Source organism: Protopterus annectens, chromosome 7.part0 (genome assembly GCF_019279795.1).
Source record: "Protopterus annectens isolate FY-2018-M chromosome 7.part0, PAN1.0, whole genome shotgun sequence".
NCBI lineage: Eukaryota > Metazoa > Chordata > Ceratodontiformes > Protopteridae > Protopterus > Protopterus annectens.
The window spans coordinates 271,867,148-271,891,508 of NC_056739.1; the positions used below are offsets into that span (position 1 = coordinate 271,867,148).

The following is a 24,361-nucleotide window of genomic DNA, read 5'->3' on the forward strand; positions in this document are numbered from 1 at the left end:
AAATAACTTGGAAGTATGCTTTCCTGATGGATTAACCTGTTCCCTGCGCATTGTATATTAATTAGCAGTGGATGATGTCAGAATTTGGTTTGACCTATGGATGAACATGTTCCACTACTTAAATGCTTGGAGATTTTTTATGTATTTTAGTCTGATGAAGCCTTTGTGGTGAAAGCGCTAACTATTTTATTAAATTTGGACTGTTTACAGAAGTCTGCATCTCCGAATCATTTTTATGAACTGTTTAGTGGCATTCTAGTGTTCGTTGATACTGTCTGCCGTGTACAGCCTCTGTGGATGTTTTTTATCTTGCTGGTTCTTTATTTGGTTGTGACTTGTTCATGGTCACTTAGTAGGTAAATGAGGGCTATACAACCGGAACTACAGCTCATAGCCTTAACCTTCTGCACCAATTTACATCTGGATAAATGTTGATCAACATGCCCATGAGTGGCATTGGAAGGTATTTGCCATGGTGGCACACCGCTAATGTTAAACATGAGGAAGAAGTGTATAGGGCTGCATAAAAAACAAGGCACACTGCCGGCATCTCAGATATAATAACACACAGCAGCCATAAATGTGCCATGTGGGTCAAACCTGCCTGATGTAGGCATATGACAATATGACAGCAATGTCACACCTGATCTGAATGACAGAAACAGAACAAACCTAATGAAAGTGAAGTGGGTATATCCCTAATTTTATCCCACATGCAGTTGCTAGGCTAGCTAAGAGGCATGTATAAGACAAACTAGTCAACATGTACACATAATGATGCAACAGAGACACAGTCAGTATGGGATTATATCATGCACATTAGTCACATCTAAGACAGTGAAAACTAAGGGTAGTGCACCTGTGTTATAGGCAGTGTACTGTGGTACACTAGGATACAAATTAGGGGTAGCTAAGACATCCACAAGGAAGGGATGGTACACCTAAATAACAAGTGTGTGCTGTGGGACAGTGGTATGCATAACTAAGATAGAGACAAATAAGGGATTGCATCCATGAGTTTCAGTCACTGTACTTTTGGCACAGAAGCTTGGTTTAAGTACAGGCATTACAGGAAAGATAAGGACTGACATCTGCAGGTTGCAGTCATTAAGTACAGGCATTACAGGAAAGATAAGGACTAATATCTGCAGGTTGCAGTCATTACATACAGGTCTTACAGGGAAAGATAAGGACTGACATCTGCAGGTTGCAGTCATTGAGTACAGGCATTACAGGGAAAGATAAGGACTGACAACTGCAGGATGCAGTCATTAAGTACAGGCATTACAGGGAAAGATAAGGACTGACATCTGCAGGTTGCAGTCATTAAGTACAGGCATTACAGGGAAAGATAAGGACTAACATCTGCAGGTTGCAGTCATTGCATAATGGAACACGGGCAGGCTCCTAAGGTATAGTCAAGTAAGCGGCACATAAGGGATGGTGCTAATGAATAGCAACCATTATGCTATGGAACATTAATATGCACCATAGTCGCATTTATTTGTAATTGTAGTTGCTATTTTACAAATAATGTTAATCAGAAATTTTTATCATTTTAGCACATGATGCAGACAGTGTAAGTGACTGACTTTGGTCTCCCTTCTCTTTATGACTGCAGCATTCTTATTAATCCCTAAATTTGAACTTCCTTTAGCTTTTCCTTCCGTCCAACATCATCTAGTACCTGTGACATAAATATGTTGACATCATTATCTAGTATCTGTGACATAACTATGTTGACATCATTATCTAGTGCCTGTGACATAAATATGTTGACATCATTATCTAGTACCTGTGACATAAATATGTTGACAGTACATTGATTTTAAAATAAAATGCAAATGGATTATGATGATACTTATCAATAGACACACTGGCAGCTTGACTTTGTTGAGGATCACTATGTTTACATCAGTATATGAAATAAGAGAGTAAAATAGAAAAAGTTAAATGTTTGGAAATATCCCAAAAACTCGGATATCCTGTTTATTACTGATTACTTTGGTTCCAGATTCAACAAAGAGAGATGGCATTGTGTGTCCATCCTGCAAAATTACCAGCACATATATCATTTATTCTGGATTCCCACTTCAAGACCTCGTGAAAATCATCAGAATATCCCCCCATATATATATATATATATCAGTACCTGCACACTGACTGGCACGTTATACTGCAGTCCCTCAGATGGGATGGTAGTGAACAAAACCTGGATGTCTTTTAAATTATCTAGGATACAATTCAAATGATGCATTTAGAGTTAAGAAAAGGACTGTCTATGCTGTGTGGACAGCCCCTGAGGATATTCTGGGGTCAACGGTGGAACACGTCTGGTGATGCATCTAACAGAGGGTATTTTCTGCAGCCCAGATTTCCAGGTATAGATGAACAGGTTGAAAAGGGAGCATGGGAAGCAAAGAAGGGACTGAAGCATGTAAACAAAATGTGCAGCAATTAAACAGTTTGCAGCTCGAGTTAATTAGCCACTGAGTTCACTAAAAATAATGGCTCTGTGAAGTCTGATTGAAGTATTTTCTTCTACAGTAATCTGGTTTGTCTTAGGTCTAAGTTTTAATTTTTCATAGTTTTCTGCAGGAATAACACACATGATAGATTGTAGTAATGATCTTACAGTAAAACAGTGATATTCTTATGTCAGTAGTCATTTTTTTCAATTACCGGTGTACAAATGACCTGAAGCAGTGCTGCATATGTGGCTATCACTCATCTTTCTTGTATGCCACACTTGTGTTTATTTTTAACTTGACTCTCATGAATTACAGATTTCCAGACCAGGAGTTAAGGCATGTAGCAGTGCAATGGATGGACACAATAACAGACACAGAACTAGTTGATTTTCTGCCCCAGCTGGTACAGGTAAGGGTATTGTGCATTTTATTGTATTTTTGTAACTACTGCATTTTATTCATTTCTTGTATAAGAAGTGGAATCCCATCTTGTTATATTCTTCTATCAACAGTCATTTTCATTAGAGAAATATGGCCTCTGTAGTCCTATTCTTCTTCTTTTGGCGGCTCCCATTAGGGGTCGTCACAGCAGATCATTGGTCTGCAGAACGAGTGGCAGTAGAATTTTACAGTGTTGAGATGCCAGCCTGGTGCACAACTTTCCTCAGAAGGCAAACACATGCACACACACACACTTAGGGCCAATTTATAATGTGCAGTCCACCTGCTGCATTTCTTGGGAATGTGGGAGGAAACCCACACAAACACAAGGAGGACATGCAGACTCCGCACAGAAGATACCCCAGCCGAGAATCGAACTGGAGAACCTTTTGCTGTGAGGGCGCAGTGCTAACTGCTGCACCACTATGCCGCCCATCTCTCTGTAGTCCAATTACTAGTAGCAATTTACTATTATTTTCTGTATTATCTGAACAGTAAGGCTTTTTTTTGTTATGCTTTGCCAGTTTATTATGTTGAATAAACACTAGCATAGTCTAATACTTAAAGATGGAATGCTTTATTTGGAAAATGGTACAGGTTCCACTGCTGCAAACATAACAATACCAGACAATAAAGTAACTCTAAGTCAAATTTATCAGAGAAGAGTTTTCTGAGGTATGTAGTCTAATTCCCCTGAAGTAATTCATATTGGTTCAGCTTTAAGATGATGTGTTTAGTATTAAAGTTTTTTTTAATGCAACAAGTACAAGGATTAAGGCACAGGCACATGCACTCATTTAACTTCATGAGTCCTGTTTCTCAATGACCTAAATAAATTCAGCATAAAGTAAATCATGTGTGCTGTAGTTGTGAGAGCAACATTTAGTTAAGGTACAATGATGAGCCTAAAAGACAGGTGAAATGTGACTTTATCTGATGTCTCAAAAACTGAATTAAAAGATCCATTGATATAATTCTGTTCAGCTTATAGCTGTACCATCCTGACTTTTTCCATATGATAGCTGTGAGCTGTGGTGTTTTCTTCTTGAGGATGCACAGGAAGAGTGTGTTCATTTTATACTGGTAACTGGCTACCTGCACGGCTAGCTGGATTCCACATCCGTTAGAGTGAGTGAGGTAAGGGTTAGAGAAGATGCATTTTGCCTGATTCTCTGTCTTAAGCACATCTGAGTAAGTTTTTTATTATTCTGAGGAGCAGCCACTTACCCATGTGCCGGGGGTCTCTCTCTTCTTCCTCCTTATCCTCTGCAGATCAGTCATCTTTTTCCCCACCATATAGACTAGGTCACACTTCCTAAGGTAGAAACCATTGCCTTTCATAGCTGGAGCAGTGTGGCATCATCCTTGATGCCAGAAGGATATTCTGTATGCACCAACCTTTCCTAGCTGTGACTGCACATGGACATCAAAGCACCTGAGGCCTCTGGCTTCCAGCAGGGAACATAAACTGCAGCAATTGACCCCCACCCTCCAGCAGTTAAGCCCCACCCTCCAACGGGTTGAACCTCACCCTTCTCGTAACACAACACGATGCATCCTTGGGATGCTCAGGCCTATCCCAACTTGCAGACCCTGTAGCAGCAGCTATATTAACCAGAGCTCCCCACTTTCACAGAAGGAAGTCCTACCTCTAATGCCAGGACAGCAGATCAGCACTTGTCTGAAGCTCTTTGTTGCCGTCTGCTCTCTGTGAATTTATTTAATTTAGTAGTTAACTGTTACTAGGCTTGTGGCCGGTTATCATTAGAGACACAAGAATTCTTGTGCGAACATGTAGTCTCCAAAAACAGAGTGCATTTTCAGCTGGCAAGGGACTTTTTTACCCTGGGGTCCAAAATGATACTTGCACCAAGGAAAATAAAAAATTAAATTATTCATGCACTGTAGTGACACATACGTTGCCTTATATTACTTAACCAGATCCATCTTTTTTTGAGATCTTGTTTTCACTTTGTATTCCACATATTACATGTCTACAAATGTTTTATTCCTTTGTTTGCCAAATGAGCACACTTGGCCCAAGTGTCTGTTTTCCGGGGATGACCCAGGAATACTGCCTGAGTTTAGTGCTTTATTCACTCACACATTTTACAAGTGCAATGTATTTTTCTGGTCGATGAAATCTGAGGGAAAAGTGGACTACAAAATGAAGCTAGTTAGTACTCCATAGCTTAACCTCAGAGCTATTCCACTGTAAAGCAAAATTAGTTTTCCAAACTAGAATATGAAAATAAAGTGGTTAATGATTAGATAGATCAGAAATCCCCTTTTTCTGCATCATCAGAAGGTTAAACCAGCTGTATCCATGTTTTTAATAAGTTCTGAATGATGTTACCTTTGCCAGGTTGAGCCTGAAATTGGTGTATTAAGATCAGTGCTCTGTTCCAATAAACAAATTTAAATAAATAAACCTTTATACAGCACAACATGCTGCCAAGAACAAGGTCGTGACGATGTTACCTTGTGCACTGAATGTGACACTGCTGCCATCTGGTGGTAGATTGGTAAGAGAGCACTGGAGAGCACATACATTTTTTGACATTTTAGTAATACTTCTCTATGCATGTTATAGGTTCATAGGTTCATAGGTTTATACTAGGCTATCTGCCCTAAGGCATTTATAAGTCTAGCCCAAATTATTGTGGCTTACGCCACCCCTTATATGAAAAAATACTGTGCCCATTAGTTTGTTGTGCCTCTGTCCAGCAGTGACACAGAGATGATTCCTGGGGTAAACCTACGATCTCCCATCCACAGGTCTAGATTTCTCTTGAACAGAGTCAGCGAGGTGCTCTGCCTCACATGGACCGGGATTTTATTCCACAGCATAGGGAGTCTCTGAGTGATAAATCTATCCCTCCAGCACGTCCTATTTATATCCGTGCTAAGGTTTAAGTCGCTTGCTCTAGTGGTTTTGGTGGATTTGGATTTTTGAGGTGGAGCATGTCCATTAATTCCGGGTTGGACATGGCCTTGTATGTCAGGCACATGTCACCTCTGAGCAGACGGTATGCGACTGAATAGAGCTGGAGTTTCTTCAATCTGGCAGCATATGACAGATTTTGGAGTCCCTTTATCCTTTTGGTGAGGAACTTTTGGGGTCTCTCCAATTGCTGCAGATGTCGGGTGAGATACATCCCGAATGGGGCATTGTACTCGATCATTGGTCTGATAAGTGAAGAGTACAGGGAACAATGACCTCACTAGATCTGGATGTGAATCCCTTCATGATCAGGTGGGCAATGTAGAAGGTCTTTCTAACCACTTTAGCAATGTGAGTGTCAAAGAAAGGCCACTGTCAACCTGGGTCCCCAGGTCCCTGATAACCTCTTCTGTGCTTAGTGGATTGCCACCTATATGGTAGCTTGGGGTTACCTTGTTTTTCCCGAAGGGTATGACTATACATTTTTGGCGTTTAACTTCAGGCCATGGCTCTGGCACCAGCTATCTGTTTCCGTGAGTCCCTTCTGAAGGATATCCGTGTCCGATGCATCTTTCCACTATGGCCCAGTTTGCAGTCGCCTGCAAACTTTGTCAGCCAAAGTCCTCCCATGTTGGCCTGTACTTCTGAGAAGTAGATGCCAAACAATTGGGGCCAAGGACCGAGCCCTGTGGGACACCACTTGTGACCGGCTTGGAGTCTGACACAGCGCCAGCAACTCTAACCCTGTGGGTTCTGTCCTTAAGCCAGTTTGCAACCCATCTTGTGACATATGGGTTTACATTTAAGCTGGTAAGTTTTTCTACAATACCCGAGTGGGGTATTGTGTCGAAAGCCTTTGCAAGGTCAAGGTAGGCTGTATGGACTGCCTTTCCTCATCAATGGCCTTGGTGACTGTTTCAAGAAGTCAACCAAGTTCAAAAGGGATGATCTTCCCTGGACAAAGCCAAACTGGGTCGGGTCCAATGTCTGCAAGTCCCTATATCTTTGTTTATGAGCTCCATTATGATCCTCTCCATAGCTTTGCAGACTAGACTTGTTAAGCTTATGGGGCGGTAATTACCAGGGTCCGTAGAGGCACCGCCTTTGTGGAGTGGGACCACAGTTGCCGTACGCCACTCCTTGGGCACGTATCCTGTGGTAAGGCTGAGATTAAACAGCTGCCTGATGTGCGGGTTTAATTCCTCATTTAGCTCGTGTAGCACACAGCCGGGGACACCATCCGCTCCCATTGATGCTGTGTTTTTAGCTTTAGAGAGAGCAGCTTTCACCTGCACATTTGAGATGTCCGGGAGGCTACACTCGGCTGGGATAGTTATCTCTCCTTTAGGGGAGAGGGGTGAAGTTTGCACAGAACGTGTGCGCCAGTATGTTGGCAATGTCTGTGGGTTCAGTGATGTTTGTATCATTTTGGACTAATTCTGAGCATATCTGGGAGTTTCCACCCAGGTTCCTAACATAGCTGAAAAAGGCCTTATGATTGTCCTTTGAATCCATGGCAATTTTTCTCTCAAAATTGGCCTTAGTTGATTTTATGAGTGCTCGTATTTTTTACTAATAATGATCAGGGGTGACTTCCCTTTTATGGATTTTGTTCTATCATGTAATAGCTTTCTCCTCTTATTGTAAAGTTTGTTAATGGCTGGGGTCCACCAGACTGGACGTTTGCCCTTTGTGGAAAGAGTCTTGGTTTTATTTGGGATTGCCTGATCCATGCAGTCCTGGAGGTGTTCATAGAAGGCATTTGTAAGGGCTTCCACAGCTTGGGTTGTGGTTTCCTCTGGCTCAGGGGCCTTGAAGGATACCACACCAGTCTTGAGTAGTGTGAAGTTTGCTTTAGAGAAGTTCTTCACTATGGTCTTTTGCTTGGGGTGGGGGGATGTGGATTTCCAGTGAGATTAGTTTATGATCAGATCTCACCAATGAGGGATATACTTCCGTGTGGAGCATTTTGTCCCCATGTTTGTGACAATGAGATCTAGTATATTTTCTCCTCTCGTGGGAACAGTGACTAGCTGTTCCATGGCATTTGAATTTATGAACTCCAGGAACCGTTGGGTTAGAAAGTTAGGGCTTGAGTAATGTTCCCAGTCTATATTCGGGTAGTTGAAGTCACCCAATATGATGGTGTTTGGAGATACATTTATACCCTCCAGTGTCTTCAGGAAGGCTGTGTGGGGTTCCTGAGTTTGAGAGGGTGGCCTGTAGCATGCTACAATTTGTAGAGCAGTTTTGCCTATGGTTAGTTGCACCTGGATGGTTTCGAAAGCTTCGTGCGTTGCCACCAACCTGGAGGTGTGAGTATCCTTTATGAATATGGATACACCCTCCTTTTGTGGTGTGGTCCGGGTTTTGGGGCCGGAACGCATGATATGAGGTAAAACCTAATAGTGCCGGGTGCTCTCAGGAGCCTTGAACCAGGTTTCAGTTACAGCACAGACATCGATGTTCTCCATACTGAGAAGGGCCTCGAGTGCGTGCATTTTGAGATTTAGACTTCTGGCATTGAGCAGCATTACCCTCAGTTTCTTCCCATTTTGTTTTCTAGGGTGGTAGGTTTAGAATTTGAGCCTTGCCTAAAAAGGCACTATGGGGTGGCAAGAGCCTTAGCCAATATCCGAATCCCAGGGTGACAGGTGCAAGCCGTCCCTTGAAGCAGCGTGGCTTGTCAAGCATGTCATCCCAGGCAGGCAGACACTGAACCCTCTTTGAATGACACCAGACATTAAGCCAATTGTTAAAGCTGATCATCTTGTCTCTATATTGTGGCATCATTCTTGGTGAAGGAAGGATACTGCTCAGGGTTAGGGTCATACCTGCCTGGGCTACATAATCAGAGAGCTCCTCTATGTCACTTTTCATGTAGTCCAGGGAGGTACGTCTCAGGTCGTTCACATCAGCATGGACAATGACTGTGTCATATTTGTACTTGCCATGGAGTGACCCGAGTGCTTGTGTTATGTGGCGGATTCTAGCGCCCGATAGGCAGCTTACTGTGACCCTCTCCTTGTTCAGCCTGGTGAGTGGGACGTCAGTGTGTCTGACTATGGAGTCACCTATGACAAGTATGTTTGGTGTTGTATTTGGCCTTAAGGACTGTGACTGCTTTGCACACTGCTTTTGTGGTTTATGTGTTGCTTGTGGGGTGTCTTGAGGTAGCAGTTGTTTGGGTGTCTGCTTTGGAGGCCTCTGCTGTTTAGGTAAATTTTACTCAGAGCCTCCGAGTATGTCTTTGTGTGTTTATGTGTTTGATTCAGTGGAGTGGTAGCATTATGTGAGGCTGGTTTTGTGGTGTGTGTAGTTGCCTTCTCCTCCTGTCTGGTCTTGCCAGTCCTGAGTTGAGAGAGCTCAGCCTCCAGTTTGGCTAAATAGCTGCATCTCTCGCAAGTATTTGTGTTATGTGGGAGGAGGAGAGGGTTGTCTGTGTACATGAGGCAGTTATAACATTGCCTCAAGATTCCCAGATTCACCAGCTGGACCGGAGAGGAGATTGACAACTGACCTTTGGACATGCTAGAATAATATTGGGAAATCCTTAATTGAAAACAAGGGCCAGTGGGGAGTGAGGGTGTAGTGCTTTTAATTTTTAGTGCTGACTTATATAATTGCTTTAGTGAGCAAGTGCCAGGTAACTTTAGTGTCAGTGTTATAGTTGGTCTTTTGTCCGATGTATTTTCTAAAAGTTTTCTAAGTCATAATAACCCTTGCTGCAGGAAGAGTCTTCAGAGCTTTATGGGATTATAAAGTATTCTACAGCCAACAGGTAGAATAATGAGTCACCCCAACTACATATATAAAAACCGATTGGTCCACTGTTGGGCAGTGTGGGAGGGAGAATTACTATAAAAGACATTTTTTCATTCTGACGATTGTGAGTATTTGGCCTATCTCTTCTGAAGACTTGCATTTGCATCCGTAGACTTAGCTGTTGACATTTTACTCCAGCAATCAGGGCAAAAGATGGAAACAATCACAGAGAAATGTCTAGAATCAAGGACACTTTTTAAATATTAATGGAAATCATTTGCATATGTTTTACAGTGATTACAGTTCTCAAGTTTCTGTCAGAAAATCATACGTTTTATTTGGGACAGTGAAATGAAAAATTTTGTTCAAAATGTGGAATGTCACTGAATATCAGGGGAAGTTAACAGACATGCTCCTCGAGAAAGAGTGTCTGTCACATAGTGCCATTGTTATATACAAGAACTTAAACCTCCAGGGTCAAGTGGATAAATAGGGATGCAAAGAAAACCAGTACTATATATAAGAGCTCAAACCTCCAAAGACATAAGAATAGAAGGAATTTAAAGGGAGAAATAATTGAGAACATCCAACAACAATCTGACACACAGTGTGCACACATGCGTGTGTGTATACAGACAATCAGAGGCAAAAACTATATATTATATTTTATCTATAAAATATGTAGTCAACTGTATTTATTTATTTGTTGGTATTTTTAACCAGGGTGAAACACTGATCCAACACAGATGTTTTTTCAAGCTCAACCTAGAAGTACTGTCAGATTCAGACGTTAGACAAATGGAAGCAGTTCTTTAGTGGCTCATAGCTTGCACTATATATATATATATATATATATATATATATATATATATATATATATATATATATATATATATATATATATAGAGAGAGAGAGAGAGAGAGGCAGAATGTCCATTTGCACTAGTGATGGCCTGAGTTGGGGACTAGATGTAAACTGTCAGTAGGATGATGCAGCCACTGGCTAGGTGTCCTATCCTAGGAGGAGACTTTGGGAATATCTGATGCTTGCCTCTCATATCACAGGAGAAGGTAATGATGACATATCCGATACCATTGTGTGCACCATTCCTTGTAATAGAAGACATTATCTGTGATGCTGTTACTTTCACTGAGCATATATATAACTATTGATTGGTCACTGTAAGGAATATGGCTGCTGGCTCCATGCATATAAGTCTTATGTTGGACACGACAGCTCCCTGGGTCTACAAGAGAGTTACCATGAAGGTCAACTTCCTGAGAAGTTGGGAGACCCACACAATGAAGAGATATGCCCAGGGTACCTGGTAGGAGCAATTGGGTGAACGGGCGGAGGGAAAGTGATCTGGTCCACTGCAGAATTATTTCAGCAGTTAGCCAGTCCATTAAATCAGCTTCTGCCTGTGTGTGTACATATCATTACTACCGACATTATAGTGCAGAAAACTTTCTTTATAACAGTTAAGAGACCCTGGAGCATCATTGATTGTTTTTTATGTCCATTCTTTCTCTTTCAAGTATATGGGGCTGGTTTCATCCTATAGGGGCAAGTTTTTTTTCTGTTTGCACAGCTCCATTTATCTTAACATTACACATGATCAAGACACCATCAGATGTTCACAAGTGAAGTTTAAGCACTTATGCATGATGTTCACAAGTGAGGTGTAAGCACTTATGATGCACCAAACAGCACAGTTCTTTTCTGTTACATATTCTGGTTTGGTCTGTTATTGTTATGATTGGGTTCCACTCCCTTCCATAGAAAATTCTAGGGGATGGTCAGCACTTTAGCCCTTCCCTTACTCCATCCCAGCTAAGCCATTCTTTCTGCATAGGGGTGGGTCATCACTTGTGCAGGAACATATTCTGACCCATTCCACAAACCTGTTTGAGTCAGTGTTTCAAACAAAAAGTAACAAGGGGGTGAGACTTAAGAAATAACTTTCTTTACATAAATCGAGTGCATTAATGAACTAAGTGTTAATACAGATTAGGATTCTGACAAGGAGGAATCGGTCTTTGAGGAGGGACCCTTCCTTACTTCTTTTGAAGATTCAGATTCTGAAGAGAACTTGGCTTCAGCTTAGCATCCTTAGGACATTACTTTTGGGGAAACTCTTCATGCCATGAGGGAACATTTCCAGTGGGAGGCCCAGGAATACCCAAAATGTAAAAAGAGGGTTAGAGAGTTCCTTGACCTGTCAGAACACAAACCTTTGGCTATTCCTCCTGTGTCGGAGGTTGTAGAGGATATTTTATGGATTCTTCTTTAAATCCAGATTCTCTTTCTCCAGCCCCTCGAAAACCAGACATGTTTTACAGGGCGCTAGACTCCCATAAGTACCTCTTCAAGAATCCCTCTGCTGATCCAGAGGTTGTCACTCCAGGACCCAAAGGAGCTAGGGCCAACTCTTCAAAAAATCCATTACCTGCTGACAAAGAAAGCAGAGCCCTTGATTGGTTTGGTAAAAAAGTTTACACTTCTGCTACCCTAGCCATGAGGGCCCTTAACTGTCAGTTTCATATGATCAAATACCAACAAACTATTTAGATCAAATGAAGCAAAAGATGTCTTCCCTGGAGGACAAGAACATTTCCAAGGAATTGTTGGGCCTTTACCATTTTGCTCTAAGGTAGCTAGACACTCTTTACACTGCAGCTATGATGCTATGGAGGCCTCCAGCCAAGCTGCAGGCTCTGGTTCTGTCATTAGAAGACATACTTGGATTAGGGAGCAAACCCTCCCAGACCATGTCAAGTCCAACCTTCTGGGTGCAACCCTGATCAAGGACTTCCTCTTTGCACCAAAAGCTGAGGCTGTGCTGAAAAAGATGGAAGTTAAAGCAAAATCTGTGTGGACTGTTAAAGACTTCTTCCAAGTTCAGCCTCCTAGGTTTAGTAGGGAATTTCCCCCTAAACACTGTTCTTTTCCCTTTCAGTCAAAAATCAGCCAGATAAAACCGCAGAGGGAAAGATCTCAAAGGTAGCACCAGTCACAAAGACACAGGCATTGGTCTCATTTCCCTGCCTTTGCCCCCATCCTCTCCCAAAAAGATAGGAGGAAGACTTGCAGGAAGGCTGTTCCTGTTCAAAGAAAGTTGGTCCCTCATTGCTTCAGACAAGTGAGTTCTGAATATTATTAAAAATGGCTGCAGGCTGACTTTCAAAGAGCCATTATGATACTCAGGTTACCCAGATATTACACAAAGCCAAAGAGCAGAGGCCCTTTCTCAAATTCTAAATCTGTGCTCACAGGGCTCAATGTAATCAGTCCCCAAAAAACAAAAAAGAAAGGGGTTCTATTCCAGGCTACTTCTGGTTCCCAGAAAGGAAGCTTCTTGGTGCCCTATTCTAGATGTGGCCACCATCAGTCCGTCTCTGCTAGTACCAAAACTCAAAATGTTGACTGTTCAAAAACTTTTACCCATGATAACTCCTCAGGCCTTAATGGTCACCCTGGACCTAAAGGATGGTTACTTGCACATAACTATAGAGGAGCCATGCAGAAGCTTTCTGTGTTTCAGTGCAGGTACCAGTCACTTTCTGTTTCTCTGCACTGCCCTTTGGCTTGCCTGATGCTTCCAGGGTCTTCACAAAGTGCTTAGCCGCTGTGATTGCCTTCTGCAGAACAAGAGGGTCCATATTTATCTTTATCTGGATGACTGTCTTATTCAAGCCATGAGTTGATCAAAGCTTTTCAGGGATCTGGCCTTTACTCAGAACCTCTTAAACTCCTTGGGGTTCACCATAAATCTATGCAAACCCAGGACAGAACCATCCACTAGGACAGTTTTCCTGGGGGCTCTTCTGGATTCTTCCCTTCAAAAGGCTTTTCTCCCTCCAGAAAAGGCATCCTTTCTAACTCAATTCATGCAAAACATTATGCGGAGACAATGCCTCTCAGCCAGGGAATTCCTCAGAGCACTGGGCTACATGGCATATTGTATTCTTATGATTTCCATGGACAGGCTACACATGAGGAAGCTCCAGTGGTACCTCAAGAGTCTGTGGTACCAGCACTCACAATCAATGCCAACTAAAATTCAGCTGATTGATTGTCTCAAGGAGGAATTTGCATGGTAGGCACAAGCTTGTGCTCAGAACCAGGGCCTCCATTTTATGTTCACTCCTCAGGGGCAAACACTAACCGCAGATGCCTCAGAGACAATTGGGGGGGGGGGGGCTCATTTCCAAAACCTTCAGTCCCAAGGCCAATGGGAAATTCAGGTCAGAGACAAGCACATAAACTGGAAATAACTTATAGCAGTTCAAAACAGCCTAATAGCTTTCAAAGAAAAATGGAAACCAGGGGTCCTGTTAGTCACAACAGACAGTACCACAGTCATATGGTACATAAACAAACAAGGAGACACTCACTCTTACCTTCAATGTTAACAAGCTATGCAGATCTGGGAGACAACACACTCTCTGGGGTCGCACTTCATGGTACAATACCTTCCAAGTGTTCAAAACACTGAAGCAGATCACCTCTGCAGGAACTTGATGGACCCCCATGAATGGCATCTGCATCAGGAAACATTTCTCAGCATAGTCCAGAAATGGGGAACCCCACAGATAGACCTCTTTGCCACCAAAGAAAATGCTCAACTAAAAAGATTCTGTTCCAGGAGCAAACTGCTCTCAGCCTGGAAGACTGATGCTTTCTCCTTCCCTTAGACCCACCTTTTCCTTTGTGCATTCCCCCCTTGACTCTTCTTCCTCGTGTCCTCCTAAAAATCAGGGAAGAGGGCCCGAGAGTCATTCTGATAGACTCAGATTGGCCCAGGCAGCACTGGTATCCCCTGCTACTAAGTTTAACCCAATGCAAACCTTGGCAGTTACCTTAGAGAGTAGACCTTCTGACTCAGGACAAGGGGAGGTTTGTGCATCCCAATCTGCAGAATCTCAGACTCCCTGCCTAGATACTCCCTTAGTACCCAGATCCAAGTCTTCTCTAAGCAGATAAGTTCAAGACATTCTGAAAAAGTGCAGAAGGCCTAGTACTAGGAAATCATACTCAGCCAAGTGGAAATATTCTCCATTTGGTGCCAGCAACAAGGCTTCAATCCTGTCTTTGCCAATATCTCTGCCATTTTAGATTACCTGGCTACCCTGGTTGCCGAAGGTCTATCCTTTTCTTCATCAGAATTCATGCCATTTCAGCCCACATCCCTATTCTTCTTCCTGTCTTTTCCCACCCCCTGCTGAAACAATTCTTTAGGGGAGGGATCCACACAGACCTCACAGGAGGCAAACCCACTGCTGCAGTTTTCTCCCCCCACTTACCTACAATAGTAAACTGCTTCTATCCCAAGCCTGTGAACCCCCGGGTGTTCTGGTGTTCTCTCTACTTGGCCTAGTTTCTTCCTTAGACCCTTGCTTTTATTGTTCATTCTGGGGGCTCCTACATTTTTAGGAGCAAGAAAAAACTGATATAATGGCCTTGGCTGGCTCCCTATAAACTCAAGTGTACTGATGCCAGCTAGGATATCCAGGAGCCTAAGGAGGAGGGAGAGTTTTGCTCTGGTAGTTGGGCCAGCTAAGGGCTTTAATGGCAGGAAATCCCACAAGTTAGGACTGCAAAACTGAATTCACTCGAACATCTACATTTATGGTAAGTGTACACAGTTGTACTTTCTATAAAGGCTATAAATCCTGATCTACCACACGTTTAATGCTTCTAATGAAACAAACCTTGATAGACCACTGCATGGAGCCTGAAAGCTATGGAGACTTGTATCAGCAGGCATGAGGATCCTGCTAATCCCCGGATGTGAAAGCGGTATATAGTATTCATAGCATCTCCCACTTTGGTATAGTAGTTTGTCTTAGTGAATACTCTTTATTGACCCTTTCTGACCCTAAGGCATAATTCTGTTGTTGTTTTCTTTTACAGGCCCTTAAGTATGAATGTTACCTGGACAGCCCCTTGGTAAGGTTCCTTCTGAGACGAGCCATGTGTGATGTCAGGATTGCTCATTTCTTATTTTGGTATGTGGATTCACTGAATAATTCCTTGTGTTAATATGCAGCATCCTTTTTCTTTTTCCTGCTACTGAACAAATGTGTGTAGATATCAGTATGTTTCCTGGTTAGCCCTTACAATTTTGACTCTGTGTTTGCCTATTTAGCTTTCTTTTTTTTTTTTATTTTTTTGTACTTTTTAATAGAAGCAAAGCCAGTTACATCATTATATAACCTGGCTGTTTCATGGATCCCCTCCCATTTGCAGGGTTTGATTAAAGGTCACTGGAGATATGCTGAAAAGCCTTGAGAGGAATAAAGCATATCATCATGCTGTTCTCAGGCTTTATATTGTATATGCAAGGATTAGTACTGCACATTCATTCTAAATGTTTCATGGTTCCTGCACACATCCTTTGGTACTATCCAGAGAGAGGGTGTGTATGGTTGTGTATAGACTTGAGAGTGCATTTATAATATGCACATTAGATATCTAAAGAAAAACTAGTAGTAATCTATAAACTCAAACAGACAATTACTCAAAAGCATGCATTGCTGTAATGCTCAGTTTAGCAAATGGGGCACACTTCTTTAGGTATGTAAAGTACTGCTAACAGAAAAGTGCTGTGTTATTATTCTGTATATGCAACTGTGTCACTACTTGACGTTACAATGTATTCACGTACTGTAAAACCTAGTGTACTTACATAGAGTCCATTGCCAAGTCATGATTACTTTGTTTTTATTTATTTATTTATTTAAATTTGTTGACCGGGAGTGTCCGACTGGACATAGGCCCATTTTCAGCGGAGGCCCGGGGAGAAAAGCTCCACAGTTAAAATAAACAGACAGTATATACATTGGATTACATAGTGAATAACAATTTACATAGCAATTACTTACAACATATTTACAGATGAAGAACATAGTACATCAGTAGACAGCTAGAATCTTTATCTGTGAAGTGCATACCAGACATTAACAAATGTTACAAGAAGAAGAAGTTTGTGCTGTATAATAAGTACTGGCTTGTGAGCATCTGAGCTTGCTATAATCAAGGTAGTTAGTGGAGTGGAAAGAAAGGTAGTGGTTGGATGGGGTGAATGATGATAGAGTGGGAGTTGCAAGGGCATAGCCAGCGTGTTTTTAGTTGCACTTTTAGTAAAGTTTTGAAGTGGGTGCATGATGGTATGGAGGTAATTGTGGGTGGGAGTGAGTTCTATAATTTGGCTATGGCACAAGAGAATAGTACTTCACCAGCAGAGTTATTGGCTTTAGTGATCTGCAAGTGATTTTTGCTGCTGGATCTTAGTGGTCTGGTGGTGCGATAGGGTTGGAGTAGATTCTGGAGGGATGGGACATTTAGTGGATGGTTTACTAGTTTGTGGGCGAGTGAGAGTTGATACCACTGAAGGAGGTGAGGGAGTTCAAGCCAGCCCAGTTCAGCAAGTGAGAGACAGTGGTGACTACGGTAGGATGCCCCTGTGGCGAATTTGGCGATTTTGTTGTAGCAGGTCTCTAGCTTGTTTAGATCACATTGCCTTAGGTTGGTATATATTGGAGAGGCATAAAGTAGGGTGAAGATAAGGTGGGAATTTGCTATTGAAATCTTTGCTGCTTTGGTGAGAAATTGCTTATTTCTGTATAACGCTCCTAGTTTTTTGTAGACTTTTTTTATAGTCATGGATATGTGAATGTCAAATTTTAGTTTATTGTCTATTTCCACTCCTAGCAATTTGGTGTGTTCAGTTGAGTATATAGTGGTGTTGTCTTTTGCCGTGATGTTAAAGTGAGAGTTGTTTTGAGTATGTTTGGTGGGTTGGAAGATGAGTAGTTTAGTTTTGTTTGGGTTGAGTATTAATTGGGCATCGGATAACCATGTTTCAACAGAGGAAAAGGCTTCCTGTGTGACTTTTTGCAGTTTTGGTAGGGACTGGGCTGAGCAGATGATGGTCGAGTCATCTGCGTATTGTATGAGTGTACCATGTTTGGTGGCAGAGGCTAGATTATTGGTGTAAACAGAGAAGAGTAGGGGTCCAAGGATGGATCCTTGGGGAACCCCTATGGAGACAGGTAGTTGGGGAGATATGTCATTCTGCCATACAATGGATTGTTGGCAGTCAGACAGGTAACTCTGAAACCAGTTGGTGACCGATTGTGAGAAGGATAGGTTATTGAGGACAGAGATAAGTTGTTTGTGTGGGACCATGTCAAATGCTTTAGATAGGTCTAGGAAAGTAGCAGAGAAGAGATAGCCATTGTTTTTATGCTGAAGGATAGTGTTAGTAAAGGAGAGTAAGGCAGTGGTGGTGCTATGGTTTGGTCGGAAACCATGCTGAGTACTGGAAAGGAGGTTGTTAGTAAGGAGGTAGTCTGAGACCTGAGAGTGTATGCATCTCTCTAGTATTTTGGAGAGTTGGGAGAGAATAGCTATGGGGCGGTAATTGGTTAGTTCTGTGGAGGGTCCGCCTTTGTGGAGGGGAATTATATGTGATACTTTCCACAGTGTGGGAACGCAACTTTCTGACAGTGATCGGTTAATCAAGATGGATACCGGGTAGGCCAGAGCATCAGCTGCGATTTGTAGGTATTCACTTGGGAGGCTGTCTGCTGCTAATTTGGTGGGTTTAAGTTTAGTTAAGAGTTTTTTTATGTTGGGGGTAGGTACAGGAGAAAAAGAGAAGGCAGTGGGGAGATTACTAGTTGAAGGTGTGGGTTGGAGGGGAGGGGGGTTGTGTTGTTTAGCTAGTGATAGTATGGTTTGGGTGAAGTGTGTGTTGAATGAGATAGCAATATTTTCTGAGGAGTGAGGGATGTTAGGAGGAGGGGTACTGACTTTACCTGGGTGGAGGATGGAGTTTATGGAGGACCAGAATTGTTTGGGGCTGTGTTGTGAGGAGACTAGGGCAGACTGGTAGTATTGGGATTTGTCCTGTTTTATTAGCTTTTTGACACTATTGCGTAGTTCTAGGAATATCTGTCTAGCTGAGGGGGTTTTGGTTTTGCGCCAGTGCTCCCAGGCTTTATCCCTGTTTTTCATTTCTGACTTAGTGGTTTTCTGTAGCCATGGGGAGGGTTGTGCTTTGGTTCTGGAGAATCTTATGGGGGCATGGTAATTAAGGATGTTCAGGAAGGTAGTATTAAAAAATTCAACTGCATCATCTAGACTGAGGTACTTTAGAGGATGCCAGTTACATTCTTTGAGGGATGAGATGAATGTGAGTGGGTTAAAGCTTAGTTTTTTACGTATTTGACGGTAGATGACAGGTTTAGCTTGGTATAGGTATTTTTTGAGTAGGAATGTTGGGGAGTGATCACTGAGGCTATCTGATAAGCAGCCTATTATATATGACTGGGGGCTCTTACTGACTAGTATCCAATCCAGGGTAGTGTGCTTGGTGGAGTTTTTATTTATCCTGGTTGGTGACTGGACTAGTTGAGTGAAGCCAGGAAGGTGTACATGATGGGTTGGATTGTTGCCAGAACAGGATTGCCAGTCAATATTGAAATCACCAAAGATGATAGTTTCTTGGGGGAAATGGTGGGTAGACCAGCTGAGGAGGTTTTCTAGGGGAGGGATGTTTTGGCCAGGTGGGAAGCAGCATCCAATTATGTTGATGGTTTTGTTTTGGTTAATTTTGAGTTTGGTATATATATTATTTCTTCATTGCCTGTTTCTTTGAGGCATGCCAAATTGCAACCTGTGTATACTTTTATACTGGGTTCAGCTGCATTCACCTACCTGTCTTGCTCACATATATAGCAAACTATGCTTTTTCCTCAGCTGAACACTGGGATTATATGACTTTGCTTATAATATGAAGTCAAGCATGCAGTTCTTTAAGATTTCCTATGCAAGGAAAAGGTGTTTTTACAGGAATTTTCAGTTTTTAACTGGTCTATGATGAGTCTTAGGCAATCTGTTTATGAAATTTCTTTTCACAGTTTTACTTTAAGAAACAAGTCATGTATTTCCATGGCTGTCATTTCTTCAGATAACCAGAGATATAATTTTGTACTGAAACATGAACATTTACAGGACAAACCACACACTCTCCCAATGTAAAGTATCTATTTTTCACTTTATCAAAACAGACACTGTTACGAGGTTTTAGTTGTTCTTGTTGCTTTACATCATACTAAAAATGCCTGAGATAGCGAAGCACACTTTTAAGCAATATTAAACGAATGACAGAAAATACAATTTTATCCTAAAATTTCAGGTCATTCATCATTTTAATGCTTATACACATGGTACAGCTGCCTAAATCAGGACTGTTTTGTGAAAGAGGGACATATGTTAACCCTCTGTATTTACAGTGATTGTGAAACATATCTTTGGACTGTTCCTCATAAAGTTTGTGGATGTAAGTCACTAAATAATGACAGACATTTGCGTTTCAGACTTCATATCCTTCAGAAAATGCACGCTAAAGCAAAACCTGTTATTTTAGCAACTCTAAATTTACTAAAGCGATAACCTATCTCTGATTTTGTGCCTTTGTCTCCCCATTAGTGTTGGATTAATTCAGATTTATTGTGCATTGAGCAGTATGTTTAGAGCATAAGTGCAGGCAATTTGTATATGACCATTTTGTCTTTGGATGCAGACTGTGCTGTGCTTTCAGTAACATCTAGCTTTAAAAAGCTGTTTTATCTTTAAAACATTTTCCACAACACTTGAAGCATCAGATGCTGGGTCTGTGCCTTCACAAATGCATGTAATCACCAAGATGCTTGTTGGTATTCTCAGCTGCTTTAGACTTTTCTGTGACTTGCCACACAACTGGAGATACTGGATGTTCTTCGTGTTTCAATGTTGCAGTCATCACGTTTGGGTTATCTGCCTGCAGGTAGCCCTCAGCCGGCCTGAATACCAGAGTCGTTGGATTTCTGCGTCGGATGCTGTCGCTTCTTCCATGATGTCAGGTCATCAGGGGTGTAAAACATGCAGCCATCACCATTACATCAACCTTTCTTGCCGTGCAGTGCCCAAATCAGAAGCAGTTTGCAACTGCTGGTCGGTCGACAACTAAAATTTTTATTTTCAAGTTTCAGACCCTGTTTAGGCCCAGACCACGACATCCCTCGCTGTCGGGTTTTGTGCCTTGTTCAACACCCGAACTATTCGTCGTCGGGCTATTTTAGTAGCTAAATACTTCCGTTCTCAATCTCTGTACTCCGAAATGGCTTTGTTAAGCCATCCGACTACCGATCTTCCAGAAAAACGTAAGGATAAAGACAGAGACAGACCTCATAGGTCCAAAACTACCGACGATGCTTCCGTTAAGCTAGTCGCCAGTCCGGCAGTACTCAGTGAGGCACTTTCGCAGCCCCTGATTCCTGCTACTACAGATTTGCAGGCCTCTACTGAGACCCATTTGGAGTCCAGTATGCCGCAAGATGCTTCTTCGACTATGGAACCTGTGGATGTCTCTACCTTGGATGGGTCCAGAACCGCTGTGCAGGCACCGGCTTCTGAGGGTGTATTCAGGCCTAACGACTTTCATATTAAACTGACAACTTCGTTTCAAGCTAGAAATAACAAATTCCTCAGGCCTAAAGCTCGCACTACGCCTAGAAAACCGATGACCAAACCGCATTCTCAGGCCCATATGTCTCAAAAACAAATGATTAGAATGGCTGAAGACCTTATTATCTTAATTAGGGGAAGCCAGCCTTCCCCTTCTAAGAGACCTAGAACTGATTTTCTTTCTGATTCTTCTGATCAGGAATCTGATATCTCTGTTCCATCTGACTACCAGGATTTACCCTTCTCTACTTATGAGGATTCTGATGCAGAGGATTCCATTCCCACTGCTTCCCCTCCAGAAGATTTTTCTTTTGGTGAAACCTTGCATACCCTTAGGGAGCATTTCTGCTTGGAAAGCCAGGACTATTCTGAGTCCAAAAAGAGACTTAGGGAATTTTTACTCCTGCCTCAGCACAGGCCTCTAGCTATCCCTCCTGTTCTGGAGATTGTAAATGATGTTTTCTTGGAATCCAGCCTTACCCCAGACACTTTTCCTCCAGCTCCCAGGAAACCTGACAGGTACTACAGAGTACCTGACTCTCACACATTCCTCTTCAAGAATCCTACTGCAGATCCAGAGACAATTTCCCAAGGACCAAAAGGCATTAAGGCTACTACTGCCAATAATCCTACACTTTCTGATAGGGACTCTAGAGCTTTAGACAGATGGGCTAAGAAGGTATACACTCTTGCTACTTTGGCCATTAGGGCTTTAAATTGCCAGTTTCATATGTTAAAGTATCAGCAGCATATTATGGGACTACTTAAACAGAAAATGATGTTGATTCCTGATTGTGCTGAACACAAAGATTTGCACGAGTTAATGCATTCTGTTGAACAAGTTGGTAAACATACTTTGCAATGTGGTTTTGATGCTTTAGAAGCATCTTGCAGGGCTGCTGTCACTGGGTCTGTACTTAAAAGGCATGCTTGGTTTAAGGAATGAAACTTGCCAAATCATGTTAAAGCTAAATTACTGGATGCACCCTTAAACCAAGACCACCTTTTTGGCAACAAAGCAGAAGAAGTCCTCAAAAGAATGGAGGAAAAAAGCTAAATCTATGCAAACTGTTAAAGATTGCTTACAAGTACAGCCTCCTAGATTCAGTAGGCATTGGCATTCAAAGAACTGGTCTTTTCCAGTCCCTTCCAGGCCTTCTAAGTACAAACCTAGGAGCAGTAGACCACCAAGACTTCAGTCTCAGGCTATGCACAGATCTAAGCAGTGGGGGACTCCCACTTACAAAGCAGAGAGTAGTAAGCCACCCCCTATGGAAAAACGGCAATGACTTATCCTTAACTCTTCCAAGCCCTGCTCAACTACTTGCTCCCTTAGGAGGAAAGCTTGCCTTGCATGCAAAAAACTGGGAACTCATTACCCAGGACAAATGGGTTTTAAACATAGTTTCCCTAGGATACAGATTCCACTTCCACTCACTCCCAACCCCAAGTGGATGGCCAGACCTCCCCCCAAATCAGTAGGCGGAGGCCCAAAAACAAGTTACGTCTCCTCTCCTCAGTATCAGGGCTATCCAACCTATCCCAGCAGAACAAAGGGGGCAAGGTTTTTATTCAAGACTGTTCCTGGTTCTCAGAAAAGAAAACTCCTGGCGTCCTATCCTGGATCTGCTTATTCTCAACACCTTTCTGGTGGTTCCAAAATTCAAAATGCTAACTCTTCAACAGCTTCTTCCTATGCTAGCCAAGTATGCCTGGCTGGCAACCCTAGACTTAAAAGAAGCTTACCTGCACAACCCAATAAGGGAATCCTGCAGACAATACGTACATTTCAGGGCAGGCTCCATGCACTATCAGTTCTCTGCACTTCCCTATGGCTTATCTACTGTGGCCAGGGTATTCACAAAGTGCCTAGCTCCAGCCATTGCATTTTGCAGGCGGAGAAATATTCAGATTTACCCATACTTGGACGATTGCCTGATTCAGGTAGAAAGTCAGGACTTGCTATTACAACTCCTGGCATTTGTAAAGAGACTTCTAACCTCACTGTGGTACACCATCAGCGAGAAGAAATCACACCTAGTACCATGCCAACAGATTGTATTCCTGGGAGCAAGCTTGAGCACAACTTCACAGATGGCATTCCTCACTCCGGAGAAACAAGTTTATTTGACAACCTACTTCAACCTACTGGTCACAAACACCCAGTTAGCTGCAAATCCTGCAAGCCCTGTGGTTCATGGCCTCTTGCATTCTGTTAATTCCATATGCAAGACTGCATATGAGGAAACTTCAATGGTATCTGAAAAGCCTATGGTGTCAACATTCTCAGGACCTGGAAACAGAGTTCCTTTGGTGGGCAGAGGCCTGCTACCACAACAAGGGACTCCCTTTCACTCTACCCCCCTGCCGCCCAAACCCTAACAACAGACTCATCAGACTATGCATGGGGGGCTGACATGGCAGGGCAGTGCAGTCAGGGCAAATGGAACCCAAAACAGATGCACCTGCATATCAATCAAAAAGAAATGTTAGCTGTACAGAATGCTCTGACAGCCTTCAAATACCTTATTCTTCCAGAACAACTATTGGTAAAGACAGACACCACCACAGTTATGTGGTACATAAACAAGCAGGGGGCAACCCACTCCTACCCACTCTGCAGACTAGCCATGGCTCTGTGGAACACAGCCAAGTGAACCTGCAAGCTCAGTTCCTGCCAGGCAAACTAAATTCACTGGCAGACAACTTAAGCAGAGATCTCATGGACCCACACGAATGGAAACTGGAATCCAAAATATTCAAGCTGTTGAGGAACAAATGGGGGACACCAGAGGTAGACCTATTTGCCTCCCCTCAGAACTACCAGTTGAACAATTTCTGCACCAGAACTCCCCACAGTCAAGCTTGGAAAGTGGATGCCCTGTCCTTTATCTGGGAAAGCCTCTCAATGTATGCCTTTCCCCCTCTGCCTCTCCTCTCGAAGGTTCTACTAAAGGTCAAACAGGACAAGCCAAGGACAATACTGATTGCCCCAGACTGGCCACGCCAGCACTGGTACCCCTTTTTGCACAGTCTGTCAGTGCTGCAACCATGGCACCTGCCACAGACCCCTTCCCTGCTGTCCCAGCAGGTGGGCCAGATTCTGCACCCTCAGCTTCAAACCCTGAACCTTGCAGCCTGACTAATTCCCTGAGCTCAATTCTAGCAACCCTCAGTAAGCAGGTGCTGGATGTCATTCTTGAGGCAAGGAGGCCTAGTACT

The 24,361-nt window shown here is 42.7% G+C and overlaps 1 protein-coding gene across 1 annotated transcript in view; it reads left to right on the top strand.

The window, feature by feature from the left end:
• Positions 1-24,361, top strand: part of PIK3C2B (phosphatidylinositol-4-phosphate 3-kinase catalytic subunit type 2 beta) — a 1,063,900-nt gene that overhangs the window by 814,033 nt on the left and 225,506 nt on the right. Inside the window, exons 17-18 of the mRNA XM_044076750.1 lie at positions 2,787-2,880; positions 15,539-15,633. Coding sequence (XP_043932685.1) covers positions 2,787-2,880; positions 15,539-15,633 — 189 coding nt within the window. The remainder of the gene's footprint in view (positions 1-2,786; positions 2,881-15,538; positions 15,634-24,361) is intronic.